Consider the following 16689-nt stretch of genomic DNA (forward strand, 5'->3'; position numbering starts at 1 on the left):
TTACCTTGTAATAGCTAGACGTACGGGAGGGAGTACATTAATTCTGGTGTCCAAACCTAACACATTCCAAAAAGGTCTCGGAACATCCAAGAAAATCATTCATCTATCATACGCGACCTAAAAGCTCTAATGGTAAGAATCTGCATCCCCATGCATAGATAGAAAAACATCAACTCTTTTCCATAGCTTTCGGTCGGAAACATACAAAAGGAATTTGACAATTTAATTAAATATTTACATGAGATCAAACTTAAATTTTAATTAAGATATAAAATAATCAATTCCGGTTTGCACCCAACCCAATAGATTCGCTGTCGCTTTTAGCAATACTATTTTCAGTAGAAAGCAGGCTCTAGCTAGTGATCAAGATGGCGCACAATTAGGATACCGAGAATCATTTCTAAAACCTTCTAATTTTTTTTACCACCACTCGATAAGCATAATAGATTCGAAAGAGATATATAATTTTGTGCAAAGGGGGAGAATTTCTTACCACAAAATGATGAAGGCCCGCCAAACATCCCATTTGAGTAAGTACTGTTCTAAAAAAAGCGGGAGCATTGGTCTAAATTTGGTTTGCTAACGCGTTCTTGACCATTGATTGGCCACCTAAACTTTGGCCTAACTAATGGTTAGAGCTCTTTTGGGTTTATTTCATCCTACCTATGTGGGCATTGCCCCCATGATAGGATGGATGGTCAAGATTTGTCCATGCATATGTAAGACCCACAATTTTTTTTTGAAATTGTATGTTTGGCAAGATCTTGGCCATCCATCCTCTCATGGGGGCAATGCCCACATGGGTAGGATCTCATTAACCCTTTTGCTAAATAAATATTAGAGGTGAATGCCCCCATTTATGCCTTCTTCAAAATATTTAGTTTATATTTTTTTTATTGTTTATAACTTATCTGATCACAACAATGTCTTAGGTCGAGAACGTTATCTGAGTTCGAAACTCTATTGTAATAAACTTATCTCAAAACTCAACAAATATATAAATATTTATGTATGTGTTTCAAAATATATTTGTCAAAACTCCTCTTCATTTTTTTAGTTTACATATTTGTCATAATATGAAAAATAATTGTCACTTGTTTAATTTATTGCTTTCTAAAATATGTAATAAAAATAAATTTTCAATATTAATCAATATTATTTAAAAACATTAACTCATATTTTGGATTACAATTTAATGATTGATCAAATTTGTTTTTCGATCGGCCGGAGTGATTTCAATTGGAACTCGTGTTATGTTGTTTCTTTTGAATTTGCCATTTTCTAATTAACATCACTATTATTTAAATACTGTATTTTTTAAAATATGAATAAAGATTAATGGCATTTAAATATTTCTTATAGTAGACTACATAATCGTTTAAATTTAAAAGTCATTTTCCCTATGTAGTCATAGTTAAGTTCATTAATTGTAATTAATATAACATAATAAATTCAACTACTAGATTGTAATAATAAAATAAAAAATAAAAAAAGTATTACGTGATAGCTATCCATTGTGGTAATAATTTGAACATATTAATTTAGTACTCCATCCACTTTATATCAAGTAGAAATAAGTCACCGTTACCATTGTTCATTGGATAAATCCCGAGTTAACATAATAGCCAACGAATCACGTTAACCAGATAAGTGATACTGGGTAAGTCATGTACGACATGATCCTCCTATAAGATATAGATAGAGTATCGAACGCATAATCATTGGTCAAGCGTTTACTTATTCTACATCTATTGAGCGACAATTTACATTTTCCTTCCATATATTTAGCTAGAAGGAAATTAACCAGCCAAACATCGATCCACCATTAATACCGAACAAAATTGATTTGATTTATTTGACTAAAAAAACAAAACACAAATCCAATCAATTGGAAACGTATCTTAAATTATTATTATCATGAATTACTGTAAACAAAATAAAACTACAACTTTTCCTGAAAGCGTGCTTCTTCTTGTTCTTTTTCCAACATTGTACTCATTTAGTCTGTATTCGCGAAAACGTTGTTTAAATAGTCATAATTTCAAAGTATAATTTTCTCAATCCAGGTATATGAACGAAATATCTCTCTAGTGGAAGAGTAAAGCGGAAAAGATATGGCATCTTTTTTTTAGCATATAATCAATAGTAATTATCACAGTGGGGCCTCGGATTATATTTTTAAATTAAAAATATTACGTACGTACTCTCTTCTCTCTGAGGTTCTTACTTCCAACTTAAGGGAAGATATACTAAATATAAAAAAATTGTTAAAAATTCCATAATTACAATAAGAGAATTATTATCTCAGAAAGAAAATATTAATATCGTTAATAATATTGAATTTCATACAGTAGAAGAACCACACCGAGGAAATAAAACTAACTATCTTAATGAGTAGGTATGCATATATATAACAAATACTGGTTAATAATGAGGAATAAATTAATTATCTTAAAACTGTTAATGTTTTAACAATTTTGATTATAATATAAGTAATTAAATATTTTATAGATATTAATAAAATAATTATTTTAACAGTTTTATTAAAGTAAATTATTTAAATGTATATTTAGCAGAATAAAAATGCGTACGATTGTATCACTTGAAAAAATTGACATCGTCTTATTAATTATCCTTGGTTTTCATCAATAAGGTGGTCTTGGTCAAGAAAGTAAACTTTCTTAATTACCTAGGAAAAGTACCGCTATCTTTTACCATATTTTTTTAAGAGTAGGTCTCATGTGAGACCGTCTCACGAATCTTAATCTGTGAGACGGGTCAAATCTACCCATATTCACAATAAAAAATAATACTTTAGCATAAAAAGTAATACTTTTTCATGGATGACCCAAATAAGAGATCCGTCTCACAAGTATGACCTGTGAGACCGTCTCACACAAGTTTTTGCCTTTTTTTAATTAAAGTTCTGAAGCGTAATTCGTATGGTATAATATCTCCAAAAATCCCGACAATTAAGCTTTAAAAAATTAAAAATCTGATTCCAAAATGAGTAAACAAATAAATGAAAACAAAAGGGATGGAGAGTAAGTTTTTGAACAGGCGGTATTGTAATTCCATGAACTATAAATAAAGGGCATGCCAGTGAAACAAATCAAACAGGTTCAAAAGAAATCAATCAATTAATATAATTAGGAAAAAAAGTATTTTAAAATTGTGATATTAGGGAGAGGAGCATGGGAAACTTGCAAAAAGAAGAGCTGCAAAGTGGTGGGAGGAACAGCCACGGCCTTGGGGTCTCGGTGGTGGAGACACAGCCCGCAGGTGGCGTGAGCTCCGGCAGAAAACATTTTGATGTGGAAGAAGAATACCATGTGGAACGGGTGCCTTTCTTATTTCTCAACATTTTATAATATTTTTTGCCTTAATTTTCTATTTTTGCTTTGGTGATTTCGTCAAAGAAATTCCCAGAATAATTTTAGTGCAATGACAACTTTACTTATGCCAAGAATAACTAATTAATCACGTGGAGACCGAATCCAAAATTTAAAGGAAATCTTGATTCTTGAGGAGAAATCTGGATAAACAATTAAGCGATGGTTTGTGGAAATAACAAAAAAAATTTATTTTATTATTTAATTTTACATATGTTATGTTGAAAATGAATATTGATTTATGTTTCGGAAACTACGATGCAGAAACCAGGATGGAGAAACTTCTTGTCATATGTTGGCCCAGGTTTCTTGGTTTCTCTAGCTTACCTCGATCCCGGAAACTGTAAGTCTCACCAGCAATTCAGTGCTCTCTTAATTAATTATTTAGTACTACTTGCTAACTACAATAATTCATAATACTGCATGGAATGATTTAATTGTAACAGTGGAAACTGATTTACAAGCAGGAGCAAACCATGGATATGAAGTAATTACTCAACTCTGTACTCACATATATATTGAAATAAATACACACACATTCTAAATTAATTATAAATGATGTATATATATGACATATCTTATTTGTTTGTATCTTTTTTAATGGATTTCCAGTTACTATGGGTGGTCCTTATCGGATTGATTTTCGCTCTTATAATTCAATCTCTTGCTGCAAATCTTGGAGTTACCACGGGTCAAATTTAAGGATTACGACTTGATATTTAATTTCATACAAAATATACATGCTGCATGCTTTCTGGGTTTGATTTTATGTTCATCGATGTGCAGGCAAACATTTGTCTGAGTTATGCAGAGTGGAGTACCCGACACTAGTGAGATATTGTTTATGGCTCTTGGCTGAGGTTGCCGTCATAGCTGCAGACATTCCCGAAGGTACTTGCGTAGATAAGTTGTAAATTAATCACTCCATCCGTCTCAAATATATCATAGGTTTGTTTTCTTTCGTACATATTAAAAAATAAATGAATTTTTTTTTTCAAACAAACTTCTTATTTTATCTCGATTTGATTCAGTCATAAAATGAGTGTATGTTTTTCAAGAATTGGTTAATAAGATTATCTTAATAATAAAAAATTAGAAAACATGCTACTAAATATAGATACTAGATTATATATTTGGGATATATGAAAAATATATATGTAGAGTGTATATACAGCTCATACTCACTATATATATTGTGCAAGATTTTAGGCCTTTTCGCTGTTTTAAGTCGTGACATGAAAATAAATTAAATATATTTTTTTTGGTAACAAGCAACTTTTACAGAAAAGATGCATGAATCTTCGCAAAATGATAAATACTATTAATGAATGAATCCATGTGATAATTTATTAATTTTGACAGTGATTGGAACGGCATTTGCTCTGAACATATTGTTCCACATCCCACTTTCGGTTGGGGTGCTGTGCACCGGCTGCAGCACGCTGCTCTTGATCGGACTCCAAAGATATGGGGTAAGTGAAGGATTTAAAATTTTGGACAAAGTGAAAATTTTATATTTATAAATGAGAACTTATGTATACATTATTTTTTAAAAAATTAAATTTCACTGAGCTATATATATATATATATATATATATATATATATATATATATATATATATATATATATATATATATATATATATATATATGCTTAATTTATTATTTTTCAGATCTAAAATTTTGATAAGATAAGCGCGTTAAATATCGAAGCATCACGGACTCGTCCTCAATCGCCATGCCAAAGAGTTCAATATTGAATTTTTCTGCCTACCTATATCAAGTACACAGTACACCCCCCTCCAACCTCCTCCAAAAATATACCAAATATAACATGTGTGTCTATATATAAGTGTTTGCACAATATTTGGTCCCACCGGGCATGCCAAAAATATGTTTGCACAATATTTGGTGTTGCGAGTGTGCCAGGTACGAAGTGCACCAATTTGCGTAAAAACAACGAAAATCTAACTTCTAAAAACTTGACGATTATGGATACTAAATTCGACCGTCGGTTCTAATCTCCTAAAATGACTACGACGCCAAAATAAAGAAAACTACTGGAATTTGGGGAATAAACTCCTGACATCATTTATATTTTCAACAAACAGTAGGAATTTACAAAATATGGAAATATAACACAAATAATTGCTGAAATCTAGAACTAGAAGACGCTAGAAATGTACTGGAAATACTTGAAAACTAGTGCAATGAAAGATTGAATTTTGCAGAGAGTATTTGCAGATTTTGTCTGTGTCCTTCAGTTGTGTGTTAGCCGATTCCTTTTTCTTCCTGGCCGCTGCGTCCTTTTTCTCCACTCTCCCATGATCTCCACTATCTGCTCTCCTAATGCCACGATTTCTAACTATCCTCCCACGTTCTTTTTCTCTTCCGCGCTCAGTGCTCATTTTTGAATCGATTAAGAATTATTCTTTTATGGGCTTATTTAATTGGGCTTCAGAATTAACTTGGGCTTGTAATTAAATTATTTTTAGCCCAAACAATAAGAGCTCTCAAAGTGGATCGGACCAACTCGACCGCGAAAAATAAGTAGATTGATTCTACAATTTTTTAACCAACCAAAATGACGAGTCAACCTTCTCCGACCTGTTCCGCCAAGTGGTTGGTTGTGGTCTAACTCTCTCCACCAATAGGCAAGTTGGGTTGGCCATTTCCCAATCAACTCAAATGGCGGGCAGTCACATCAATTGGCGGGTTTTGATAGGTTGTGGGTTGTCTCGCGCGATTGATCTAATTTGACAGCTCTAATTTATATATATGAATTAAAAAAATATATAAAAGAATTAGGGAAGTTGGTGAAAAATCTTCAATCAAAACATTTCTTTGGGTTCAGTCCTTACCTACAAAATTGTGGTACTAGGTCATACAAAATGTGGTACACTTCATGTGGAAAATAGTTTTTTTCCATGGTTTTCAAAGTTTGATTTAGATACATTAACTTTTAATTTTTTAATTATTTTGGTCAAATTACTGATTTGTCAAATGTCATATCAATAATTTGACCAAAATAAGAAGATTAAAAGTCAGTGTATCTAAATTTAACTTTGAAAACTTAATGGATGAAAAGAATAAATTGAAAAGTTAATGGGAAAAAAAATATGAGCAACGAGGAGGAAACAAATAGAAAACAAAATCTTTAGAACTTAAGTTATTAATATTTTTTTCTGGTCGCCCCTTAAAACAAATTTCAAATCCACCGGGTATCGAATGATTTAGTCAAATTCAAATCTTATCGCCTAAAATCGATTTGAAAATTTGAAACAGGTGAGAAAACTGGAACTTTTAATAGCAACGTTAGTATTCGTGATGGCTGCTTGTTTTTTCGGGGAATTGAGTTATGTAAAGCCTCCCGCAGATGATGTGATGAAAGGAATGCTTGTACCTAAGCTTAAAGGCCAAGGTGCTACTGGCGATGCTATTGCGCTGCTTGGGGCTCTGATCATGCCGTACGATGAAGTTTCTTTACTAAATTCCTTCTGTTCTTTAGTTACTTTTATATTGATTTATTTAATCAATTTTGTACGCAGGCATAATCTTTTCCTTCATTCTGCACTTGTTCTCTCAAGAGAGAAACCCAACTCAGTCCGAGGCATCAATGTAAGTCAAAATTTATAAATTATTCTCTAGATAATAGTTTGATCAATGAGGAGTATTTGAAATCATGCACTCGTATCGTTGAAATATAACTTTTTTGTTCAATTTCAATTTCACTCCCACAAATTTTTAATCTAAACACTACATTAACATATTCGACAAAGGTATAAATTTTTGTTTTATAGTTCGCGTAGTTAATTTTTCATAATCAGAATCTGAAACTCCATTGTTATTTCATTTATAAGTAATTACGAACCTAACCTATGTTCTTAGAGATAATGGTAGGTGAATAACGGGAGACCTTGGAAATCCTTCTCCCAAAAAAAATAAACAAAGAAAAGAAAAGAAAAACACATTTTTTTTTTGAATTAAATAATTTCTTGATCAACTTGATATGATGTAATGAAATTAAATCTAACCATTCTTTTTTTTTTTTTTTTACCGACGATCAATAAAAATATTATGTGAATAACTTTCTTATCGTTGTTGACTTCTCAAGATAATTATGACAATTCCCTCGTTCAATATTAATTGTAACAAAATTGTCAAAAGTCAAAATTTGGCAATGATATGAGCAGACGGTGGATTTGACAATTGTCCATTAATGTCAGGATGCATGTCGATACTTTTTGATGGAGAGTGGATTTGCACTCTTTATAGCCTTTCTGATCAACGTCGCAATCATTTCTGTATCTGGCACGGTTTGCTCAGCCGATGACCTCTCTCAGGATAATACAGATATTTGCCAGGATTTAACTCTCAATTCTGCTTCATTCTTGCTGAAGGTCCGATCTATTTTATTCCATTCAAGATTTTTAACTAAATGGAAACAAATAATATGACTGTTTTTTTTTGTTATAACAGAATGTTTTGGGCAAATCAAGTTCAACAGTGTATGCAATGGCATTGCTTGCATCCGGTCAAAGTTCTACCATCACAGGCACTTATGCGGGACAATTCATCATGCAGGTACGTCCGTACAAAATTTAAGATTGCATCACAAGAAAGAATACTACTATAATTTTTTTACGAAAATAAATAATATTCTATTAAATTAGTCTCGTATATGTCTCCCCATCAATACCCACTGCGAGAAATTTGTTGATTGGCTAGCAGAGCGTATACATACGAATATTATATTGAAAGAATTAAAGGTACTTTATTTTTCACTTTGAATTATATTCCATTAGGGTTTCTTGGATCTCAAGATGAGAAAATGGCTTAGAAATTTGGTGACGAGGTGCATTGCTATAACACCCAGTCTAATTGTTTCAATTGTTGGAGGATCTCAAGCAGCTGGCCGATTAATCATCATCGCATCGGTTTGTTTGTACCCAAATTTATTTAACAAATTATGTAATCTTTCTAATTCAAATAATTTTCAATTGCAGATGATACTATCTTTTGAACTTCCGTTCGCTCTCATCCCGCTTCTTAAATTTAGTAGCACATCCACCAAGATGGGACCTCACAAGAATTCGATTTATGTAAGTTTATCATAGTACTATAAATAACATGCATGTGTGTTCTAAATTTTTGCGATATTCATTTTCCTAAGATTTTATTTTAATCGACTGAATCACATATAAAAATTAATGACAGATTATCGTTATATCATGGATACTGGGGCTCGGAATCATAGGCATCAACATCTACTATCTAAGCACAGCATTTGTGGGTTGGATCATCCACAATGGTTTGCCCAAAGTAGTGAATGTGTTGATCGGAATCGTAGTATTTCCGCTCATGGCGATCTATATAATATCGGTGATCTATCTAATGTTCCGAAAAGACAAGGTCTTGACGTTCGTCGAGCCGTCTAAGTTTGACCCTGTAACCCAAACCCAAATGCAAGTGGACGGGGGACACTTGAGCGCAAGTGGAAGAGTTGAGATGCAACAAGTTCCATTTAGGGATGACCTTGCGGATATCCCATTACCCCGATGAAAATATTTTTCCCAAGTAAATTTACAAGAAAGTCTGTTCTTGTTTTCGTAAGAATTTAAAGTTGTAGCAGCCCAATGGACCATGATGTAGTATATTGGGACATAGCGATATTAACTCCTTTTGTAGGTTGTGCCTTTACTTTCGATAAAATAAAACTAAGTTTTAAATTAAAATGTCACGTGTGAATTAATTTCATTCTGTTTCACATAAGGTAATGTTTAGTTGTAAATTAAATTTATTTGTGAAATAAAATATTATATACGATATCAACAAATAAAGTTTACAAACTCAAATGTATTATGTATTATTAGGGATGTACGTATACACAATCCAAACTAAGCTAAACAATATCTTGTTTGAGATTGGTTCGTAGATCTTTGAGCTCGATTCGAGCTTTTATCATCAGGCTCGAGCAAGAATTATCTTGAAATTACTAAATTCGCAAAAAGCTCGAGCTCGGCTATTTAAAAGCTCGTTTCTCATGTTAATCAAGCCGAGCTCGAGCGTGATTCATTAATAGCTCGTTTATTATGTTTGACAAGTCTGACTTGAGCTCGGCTCATTTTCGAGCTTTTAAAACATACAATTGAGCTTTATTCTAGTTCGTTTATCATGTTTGACAAGATAGAGCTTCTAGCTCGTTTATCATACAATTTACTTCAGACATACACGCAACGGAGCATTCACCAAGGTGAACCTCTTTCCATTTTTGTTTGTTCTTTTGTGTGCATGGCCTGTCAGAGATGCTATCCACGTTTCAGTATAGGGGACTTATACAAGGCATTAAATCTCCACTTATAGTCCTTCAATATCACAATCAGCAGAGATGACTCAATCTGAAGTTGCATTGAATCTTGGTGGAAATTCATGTGGTCTCTTTCGCTCCCACCCAAAGTCCGAATATTTTGGTGGAAATTCATGTGGTCTCTTTCGCTTCTGAAAGGAATTTTATTCCTTGATATACTTTCCATGTTTATCTTTAATATTTTGCCTTTCTAGACATGTGAATAATATTGAATATTTGATATGATATTATAATATTTTTATGATATGATATCACAATATCTTTAAGATATTATCCTTATGTTTAAAGAGTTTGTTTCCTAATGAAATTGCGTTTTTGTCTAGGTTAAATAGGACTACAAGAAGAAAAAAGGAGGCGACGACGAGTAGAGAGACGAAGGAGTTCGAGGAGTTTGGAGATCGAAGCTATCTCGTACTATTGTTTAAGTGTTGCTGAGAAGTGCTTACATCCGATGACGACAACACCTAATCATTGTGTTGATTAGTGTGTTGAATTTTTGAAGACTTTTTACTTCTCGGTTGATGCATACCTTGTATATTGGTTATACGGTTTGTTAGAGGTTTAGGATGCAATTTGTTACTCGTCTTAATAAGGGAGTTGTTTTATTCTTTCACTAGTATTGGTTTTTGTAAACTTACAAGTTTTATAGTGAATTATTTTGCCCTGAGGCACCGCACAAGTATTTTATAATTGTGCATAATTCATATCTCGTCTCTCTTATTTTTATTATAATTCAAGTTGTGTGTTAATTTCTGAAACTAAAACTTCCGCTGCATGTTGTCGTGAGTGTTGCAACACCTACGCACAACACCTATATTCTGTAACACACAACAATCACCCTCAACTCACACATACACTGTGGAAACAGAACTTTCAATTGGTATCAGAGCCTCCACTTGACGCTACTAAGTGAGATCCTGTTTTGTTTTGTTTTCAGAGTGAAAAAGAATTATGGAAGGATCAACAAATACTGTTTTTAGGCCTCCCGTGTTGGATGGATCAAACTATGCATTGTGGAAAGTAAAGATGAGGGTTTTTATTAAATCCATTGATGAAAGAGCTTGGCAACGTGTACTTGATGGTTGGAGTCCACCAAAACTCGATGATGCTGATGGAGACACATGGCTCAAACCTGAAAGTACATGGACTGTCGATGAAGTGCAAACTTCAAACTTTAATTTCAAGGCTCTCAATGCTATATTTTCATCTGTTGACACAAGGATGTTTAATTTAATCACCACTTGTGTATGCGCCAAAGATGCTTGGGAGATACTCCAGAAGCACTGTGAAGGATCCGCAAGTGTGCGTAAAACTAGGCTAAGGATGGTGACATCAAAGTTCGAAAGTTTGAGAATGGAGGACAAGGAGTATTCTTGAGTATGACTGCCGGTTGAGACAACTCTCAAATGAATCACATGGCCTAGGAGATCCCATACCAAATGAAAGATTGGTGAACAAGGTTCTAAGATCTCTTCCTGAGAGATTCAATGTCAAAGTCTGCGCTATTGAAGAATCTAAAGACACTTCAACGATCAACTTGGATGAACTAATGAGATCTCTCAGAACTTTTGAGATGAATCTTGATCTACAAAGGAAGGATAAAGGGAAGATAATAGCCTTTGAAGCCTCAACCAAATCTTATGATGAAATCCTTCAAATATCTAAAGAGGTGGATAAGTCTTATTTAGGTGAAGAATCGATCTCTCTTTTTACTAAGAAATTTGGTGATTATTTGAAGACTATGAGAGAAAAGAAGAAAATTGGACAAAAATCTGAGCTGCCCAATAACTCCACTTTTGCAAAAGCTCAAAAGTTTACTCCTATGAAAGGACAGTTTCGACTAAAGACCGAAGTGCAAATCCAATCTAATGTCAGAAACCTGGACTCTGTACAATGTAGAGAGTGTTCGGGATATGGACACTATGCCAATGAGTGTGCCAATCGACTTAGGAAAAACAAAGGCATGACTGTCACCCTGAGTGATGAAGAGTCTGATGATGATCAAGGATCAAGTGAATCTGAAAATCACACATTGTTATCTTCTGTGATCAAAGAAAAACGCTCAATGCAAATCAATCCTTTGGGTGTTGCCACCGGTGTTGCAATACCTGGCCGCAACACCTCTTAGAATTCAGTATGTCTTAAATCTACAACCCTTGCGGAGGCAATTCAGTCTGAAACTCAAGAGGTAGATGATGATGAAGTCACTCTAGAAAGTGTGCAGACGATGTACGAAGAATTATATGAAGACTGGATCAAAAGAACTAAAGGAAATGCAATTATCTCCAAAGAGAATGCTGAGCTAAAGTCACAAATTTCACCACTTGAAGTAATCTTAAGCAAGAAAGATTTGGAATTATGCAAAGTCAAAGAGGAACTTGGAGAAGCAACTCAGATTCTTGCCAAGATGAATTCAAGTTCATCCAAACTTGACTCACTTTTGATGACTGGACAGAATGACAAAGCTGGGCGTAGTTATCCGAACAGTCTGTTCGAAATTGGAGAATCTTCCAATACTGAGAGAAAACCAACTGTTTTTGTCAAAGGAAGTGTTGAAACCTCGAATGCTACACAAACTGAAAAAGGTACTCCATATAAAAGGCAAATATCTACCAAGAAGTCCAAATCCCGAAAACGTCACTTTATCTGCCACTATTGTTTTAGACCTGGTCATATCAAACCCTACAGCTTCAAACTGAGAGATGATTACAAGAGATGAGAATCAGAACAGGTGTTGCCACCGGTGTTGCATAACACCCGGCGCAACACTGCCAACAGAAAACCGACGGTAAAAAGGGTTTGGGTACCAAAGGCTAAGATTCAATGTTCCGTTATTTATACTTCATTAAAGACTAACATTGCAGGAATATGGTACTTTGACAGTGGCTGTTCACGCCACATGACAGGTTCTAAAAACCATTTGATTGACTATGTTGAACTGAGGAGTGGTCATGTGACGTATGGTGGTGGTGCTAAAGGAAGAATTGATGGCAAATGAACCTTGAATGTTGATGGACTGCCTAATCTACACAATATGCTTTATGTCGAAGGGCTTAACTCAAACTTAATAAGCATAAGCCAACTTTGTGATGACGGTTTGCATGTTAAGTTTGATAAAGACAATTGTGAAGTGTTTGATAATGCTAATACTCGTATTTTGACAGGTACAAGGTCTGCTGATAATTGTTATCAACTTGGAGAAGACTTAGTATGCAATCATTCAAAGGTGAGCGAATTAAACTTGTGGCATCAAAAATTGGGACATGCAAACTTCAAGACATTAAAGAATCTTGGTAAGTACGATGCTGTGAGAGGTATGCCTAATTTATCCTCTGGAATTCCGTATTTTTGTGGTGCATGTCAAAAAGTAAGCAAACACGTGTTCCCCATCAAGTGTTGCAACACTTTGGGACAACACGGTGTCTTGAACTCTTGCACATGGATCTTATGGGTCCAATGGAAGTGGAAAGCCTTGGAGGTAAGAAGTATTCATGTGTTTGTGTGGATGATTTCTCTCGCTTTACATAGGGTAAGATTTCTTAGAGAAAAATCCGATACATTTGATGTTTTTTAAGAAATTACATGCTAAGATTACTAATCTACATAATCTGAGGGTTGGTAAGATAAGGACCGATCATGGTAAAGAATTTGAAAACTCACACTTTATATCATTCTGTGAAAAGAGAGGGATAACTCATGAATTTTCGGCCCCTAAGACTCCTCCACAAAATGGAATAGCCGAAAGGAAGAATAGTACACTGCAAGAAATGGCTAGGGTCATGCTACGTTCAAAGAATATTTCAAAAAGATTTTGGGCCGAGGCCTTAAACACAGCATGTCATATTTCAAATCGTGTGTACTTAAGGAGTGGTTCTACTATGACATCCTATGAAATCATCATGGGAAAGAGGCCGAATCTTAAGTATTTTCATGTTTTTGGCTGTGTATGTTATGTGTTGAATGACCGAGACCATCTTGCGAAGTTTGACTCTAAAAGTGACAAATGTTTATTCATTGGTTATTCATCTAATAGTCGTGCATATCGCGTGTATAATCTAAGAACAAGAACGACTATGGAGTCTATTAATGTTGTTTTTGATGATCTTCCAGATCTAACTGGGAAAAACAATCGAGGATGATATTGATGGGCTGCTGAACGAAAGTGAGACACTGCCTAACACAGATGTTGCGCCCGGTGTTGTAACACCGGAGACAACACCCGCACTGGCAGAATCAAATGATGAACTAGGAAAGTATACTGAGGATGATGACGATGTAACCAATGAAGAGATTGATGTTCCCAGTAAGATTCAGAAAAATCATCCATCATCTCAGATCATTGGTGAAACTTTTGGAGGTATGCAAACTAGAAGAAAGGAGAAGGTAGACTATCGGAAAATGATGAGACTAGTATGCATGACTTCTGTATACTCCCAAGTAAGTCACTCTTGTTTTGTTTCGCTCATTGAACCCAAAAATATAAATGAAGCCTTAAAAGATGAATTTTGGGTTGATGCAATGCATGAGGAACTTGAACAATTTGTTAGGAATGATGTGTGGGATTTGGTTCCAAGACCTGATAATGTGAATGTTATTGGAACCAAATGGATTTTTAAAAACAAAACTGATGAATCTGGAATTGTTGTGAGAAACAAAGCTAGGCTAGTTGCTCAAGGGTATACTCAAATTGAAGGGATTGATTTTGATGAGACATTGCCCCTGTTGCTCGAATTGAATCAGTCCGACTGTTACTTGCTTTGCTTGTCACATGGACATAAAATTATATCAAATGGATGTGAAAAGTGCATTTTTGAATGGCATTTTGAAAGAAGAAGCGTATGTAAGCCAACCTAAAGGATTTGAAGAGCCACACCACCCGAACCATGTCTACAAGTTGAAGAAGGCACTGTATGGGCTTAAACAGGCTCCACGGGCATGGTATGGTAAGCTTACGGAATATCTGCTTGACTTGGGCTTCAAACGAGGTGAGGTTGATAAAACCCTTTTTATTAAAAAGTCAAAGCATGATATACTTGTGTGTCAAATTCATGTGGATGACATAATTTTTGGTGCTTCTTCTCAAAAGCATGTTACTGATTTTGTTAATTGTATGTCTACCACATTTGAAATGAGCATGGTAGGGGAATTGAGTTTCTTTCTTGGCTTAAAAATTAAACAAATGCATGATGGTATATTTCTATGTCAATCTAAGTATGCCAAGAATGTGGTAAAGAAATTTGCTGCCGAAAACACTAAACACTTGAAAACTCCAATGGGGTCGACTGAAAAATTGTCCAAAGACGATGTTGCCACCGGTGTTGACAACACCCAGTATCGCAGCATCATAGACAGTCTCCTTTACTTGAGTGCGAGTCGTCCCGACATTATGTTTAGTGTATGTTTGTGTGCCAGGTACCAGGCTGATCCTAAAGTCACTCATTTGAAAGCTGTTAAAAGAATTTGGCAGGTATATATCTGGAACAGTTGACTTAGGCTTGTGGTACACCAAAGAAACAAACACCAATTTAGTGGGATTTAGCGATGCTGACTGGGCTGGAAGTTTAGATGATAGAAAAAGTACCACTGGGGGATGTTTCTATCTTGGTAACAATTTGGTGTCATGGTATAGTAGAAAGCAAAATTGTGTATCTTTGTCCACTGCTGGATCTGAATATGTTGCAGCCGCGAGCTGCTGTTCACAACTTTTGTGGATGAATCAAATGATTAATGATTATGGATTCAACAGTGACACCTTATTTGTATACTGTGACAACTCAAGTGCAATTGATATTTCAAAAAACCCAGTACAACACTCTCGCACGAAACACATAGACATTAGACATCACTTTATTCAAGATTTGGTTGAAAAGGGTATAATTCGAATGGAATTTATTAGAACTGAGAACCAACTGGCTGATATCTTTACAAAACCATTGGACTTTGAGAGATTTTCCAATCTTAGGAAGTCTCTCAGCTTGTGTGCACAATGATCACTCACGGATGTTGTCCTCGGTGTTACAACACCCGCGGACAACACCTAGCATGCATGTGCATTTTATTTTTAGGATGCTAGACATATTGCATACATCCTGCTTTGTGTGAAGCCTGTACAAGTGTAGGATACTGAATGGCGGGCTCTCAGTTGTGAATCAAACTTTCCATCAAAATTCTCCAATGAAGACCGTTCTTCTAGTGTGGGAGCTACCACTTCTAAGTCAAAATACAGATGGAAAAAGCTACCTAGAGGAGTCCTATGAAGACCGTTCTTCTAGAGTGGGAGCTACCATGTCTGAACTAAACATGTTCAAGAAAGTTTGAGTCCAACCTATGAGTGTTGCCAAGAGGTGTTGCCAACACCTAAGTACAGACTTATCACAGTTTAATCACATGTGTGTGTATTTCATTTTTGATCATATTTTAGGCATAAACTTAAGTCACTCATACTGCTGTTTTGTGAATTCATCATGTCCAGTGGGCTACCAGTTTTTTTTTATTCATGACATTCGAAAAACACCCAAACCAACTTAATTTTGAAATATTTTGATTGCTAATTGTTTGTGGGGTTAATTCGACGTATTTTTGACTGGTTACTTGAGATAATAATTACACTGGTTCAGAAAAGTTACCGTTGGGTGAGAGGAAAAACTGATTCGGAAAGGTACTGTAGTCGCGGCTTAACAAAATATTACCGTTGGAGAGTAGTGCTTAAATACTTACGGGGGAATCCAGAATAGCTTTACTGTTTACTCTTTCCCTCACATTCTAAAATTATTGTCTACCCTTACTGTTCAGATTTCGTGCAAATTATCTGTGCTCTTCGCAAGTTCTTGTGCTCTTCGAATTGTTTTCTGCCTCTTTGCTTCTTGATTTTGCAGATGGCTGGCTTCGATCCTCAAGACATAAGGAGTGAAATGGCTGCGAGTATGGGTG

General features: G+C 34.8%; 2 protein-coding genes across 3 annotated transcripts; both read left to right on the forward strand.

Annotated features, from left to right (window-relative positions):
• Positions 1–3064: 3064 nt before the first annotated feature.
• On the forward strand, positions 3065–9140 carry LOC140817433 (metal transporter Nramp7.2-like). 2 transcript variants are annotated; one of them, XM_073177104.1, is made up of 13 exons: positions 3070–3341; positions 3657–3735; positions 3839–3879; positions 4005–4083; positions 4179–4283; positions 4755–4864; positions 6678–6859; positions 6941–7010; positions 7619–7792; positions 7872–7976; positions 8198–8329; positions 8399–8494; positions 8610–9139. In XM_073177104.1, exons 1-13 carry the CDS (start codon positions 3195–3197, stop codon positions 8952–8954), a joined length of 1665 nt encoding a protein of 554 aa, XP_073033205.1. In that variant the 5' UTR covers positions 3070–3194; the 3' UTR covers positions 8955–9139. The 2 variants fall into 2 exon arrangements, with proteins under 2 accessions (XP_073033204.1, XP_073033205.1); XM_073177103.1 differs by having other exon boundaries at positions 3065–3341; positions 8198–8494; positions 8610–9140.
• A 1570-nt stretch (positions 9141–10710) lies between these two features.
• Positions 10711–11887, forward strand: LOC140817262 (uncharacterized). Its single transcript, XM_073176901.1, has 2 exons — positions 10711–11059; positions 11184–11887. The coding sequence occupies exons 1-2, from the start codon at positions 10711–10713 to the stop codon at positions 11885–11887; spliced, it is 1053 nt and encodes a 350-aa protein (XP_073033002.1).
• The last annotated feature ends 4802 nt before the right edge of the window (positions 11888–16689 follow it).

This window comes from Primulina eburnea, chromosome 16 (assembly GCF_022965805.1).
Source record: "Primulina eburnea isolate SZY01 chromosome 16, ASM2296580v1, whole genome shotgun sequence".
In the NCBI taxonomy this organism is placed as follows: domain Eukaryota; kingdom Viridiplantae; phylum Streptophyta; class Magnoliopsida; order Lamiales; family Gesneriaceae; genus Primulina; species Primulina eburnea.

Excerpts from the sequence above, each read along its gene's own strand:
- LOC140817433 (XM_073177103.1), top strand. The coding sequence starts at position 3,195 with ATGGGAAACTTGCAAAAAGAAGAGCTGCAAAGTGGTGGGAGGAACAGC. Across the intron at positions 4,284-4,754 it reads AGCTGCAGACATTCCCGAAG|TGATTGGAACGGCATTTGCT; the intron begins GTACTTGCGTAG and ends TAATTTTGACAG. Across the intron at positions 7,977-8,197 it reads CGGGACAATTCATCATGCAG|GGTTTCTTGGATCTCAAGAT; the intron begins GTACGTCCGTAC and ends ATATTCCATTAG.
- LOC140817262 (XM_073176901.1), top strand. The coding sequence starts at position 10,711 with ATGGAAGGATCAACAAATACTGTTTTTAGGCCTCCCGTGTTGGATGGA. Across the intron at positions 11,060-11,183 it reads GCACTGTGAAGGATCCGCAA|GAGATCCCATACCAAATGAA; the intron begins GTGTGCGTAAAA and ends CACATGGCCTAG.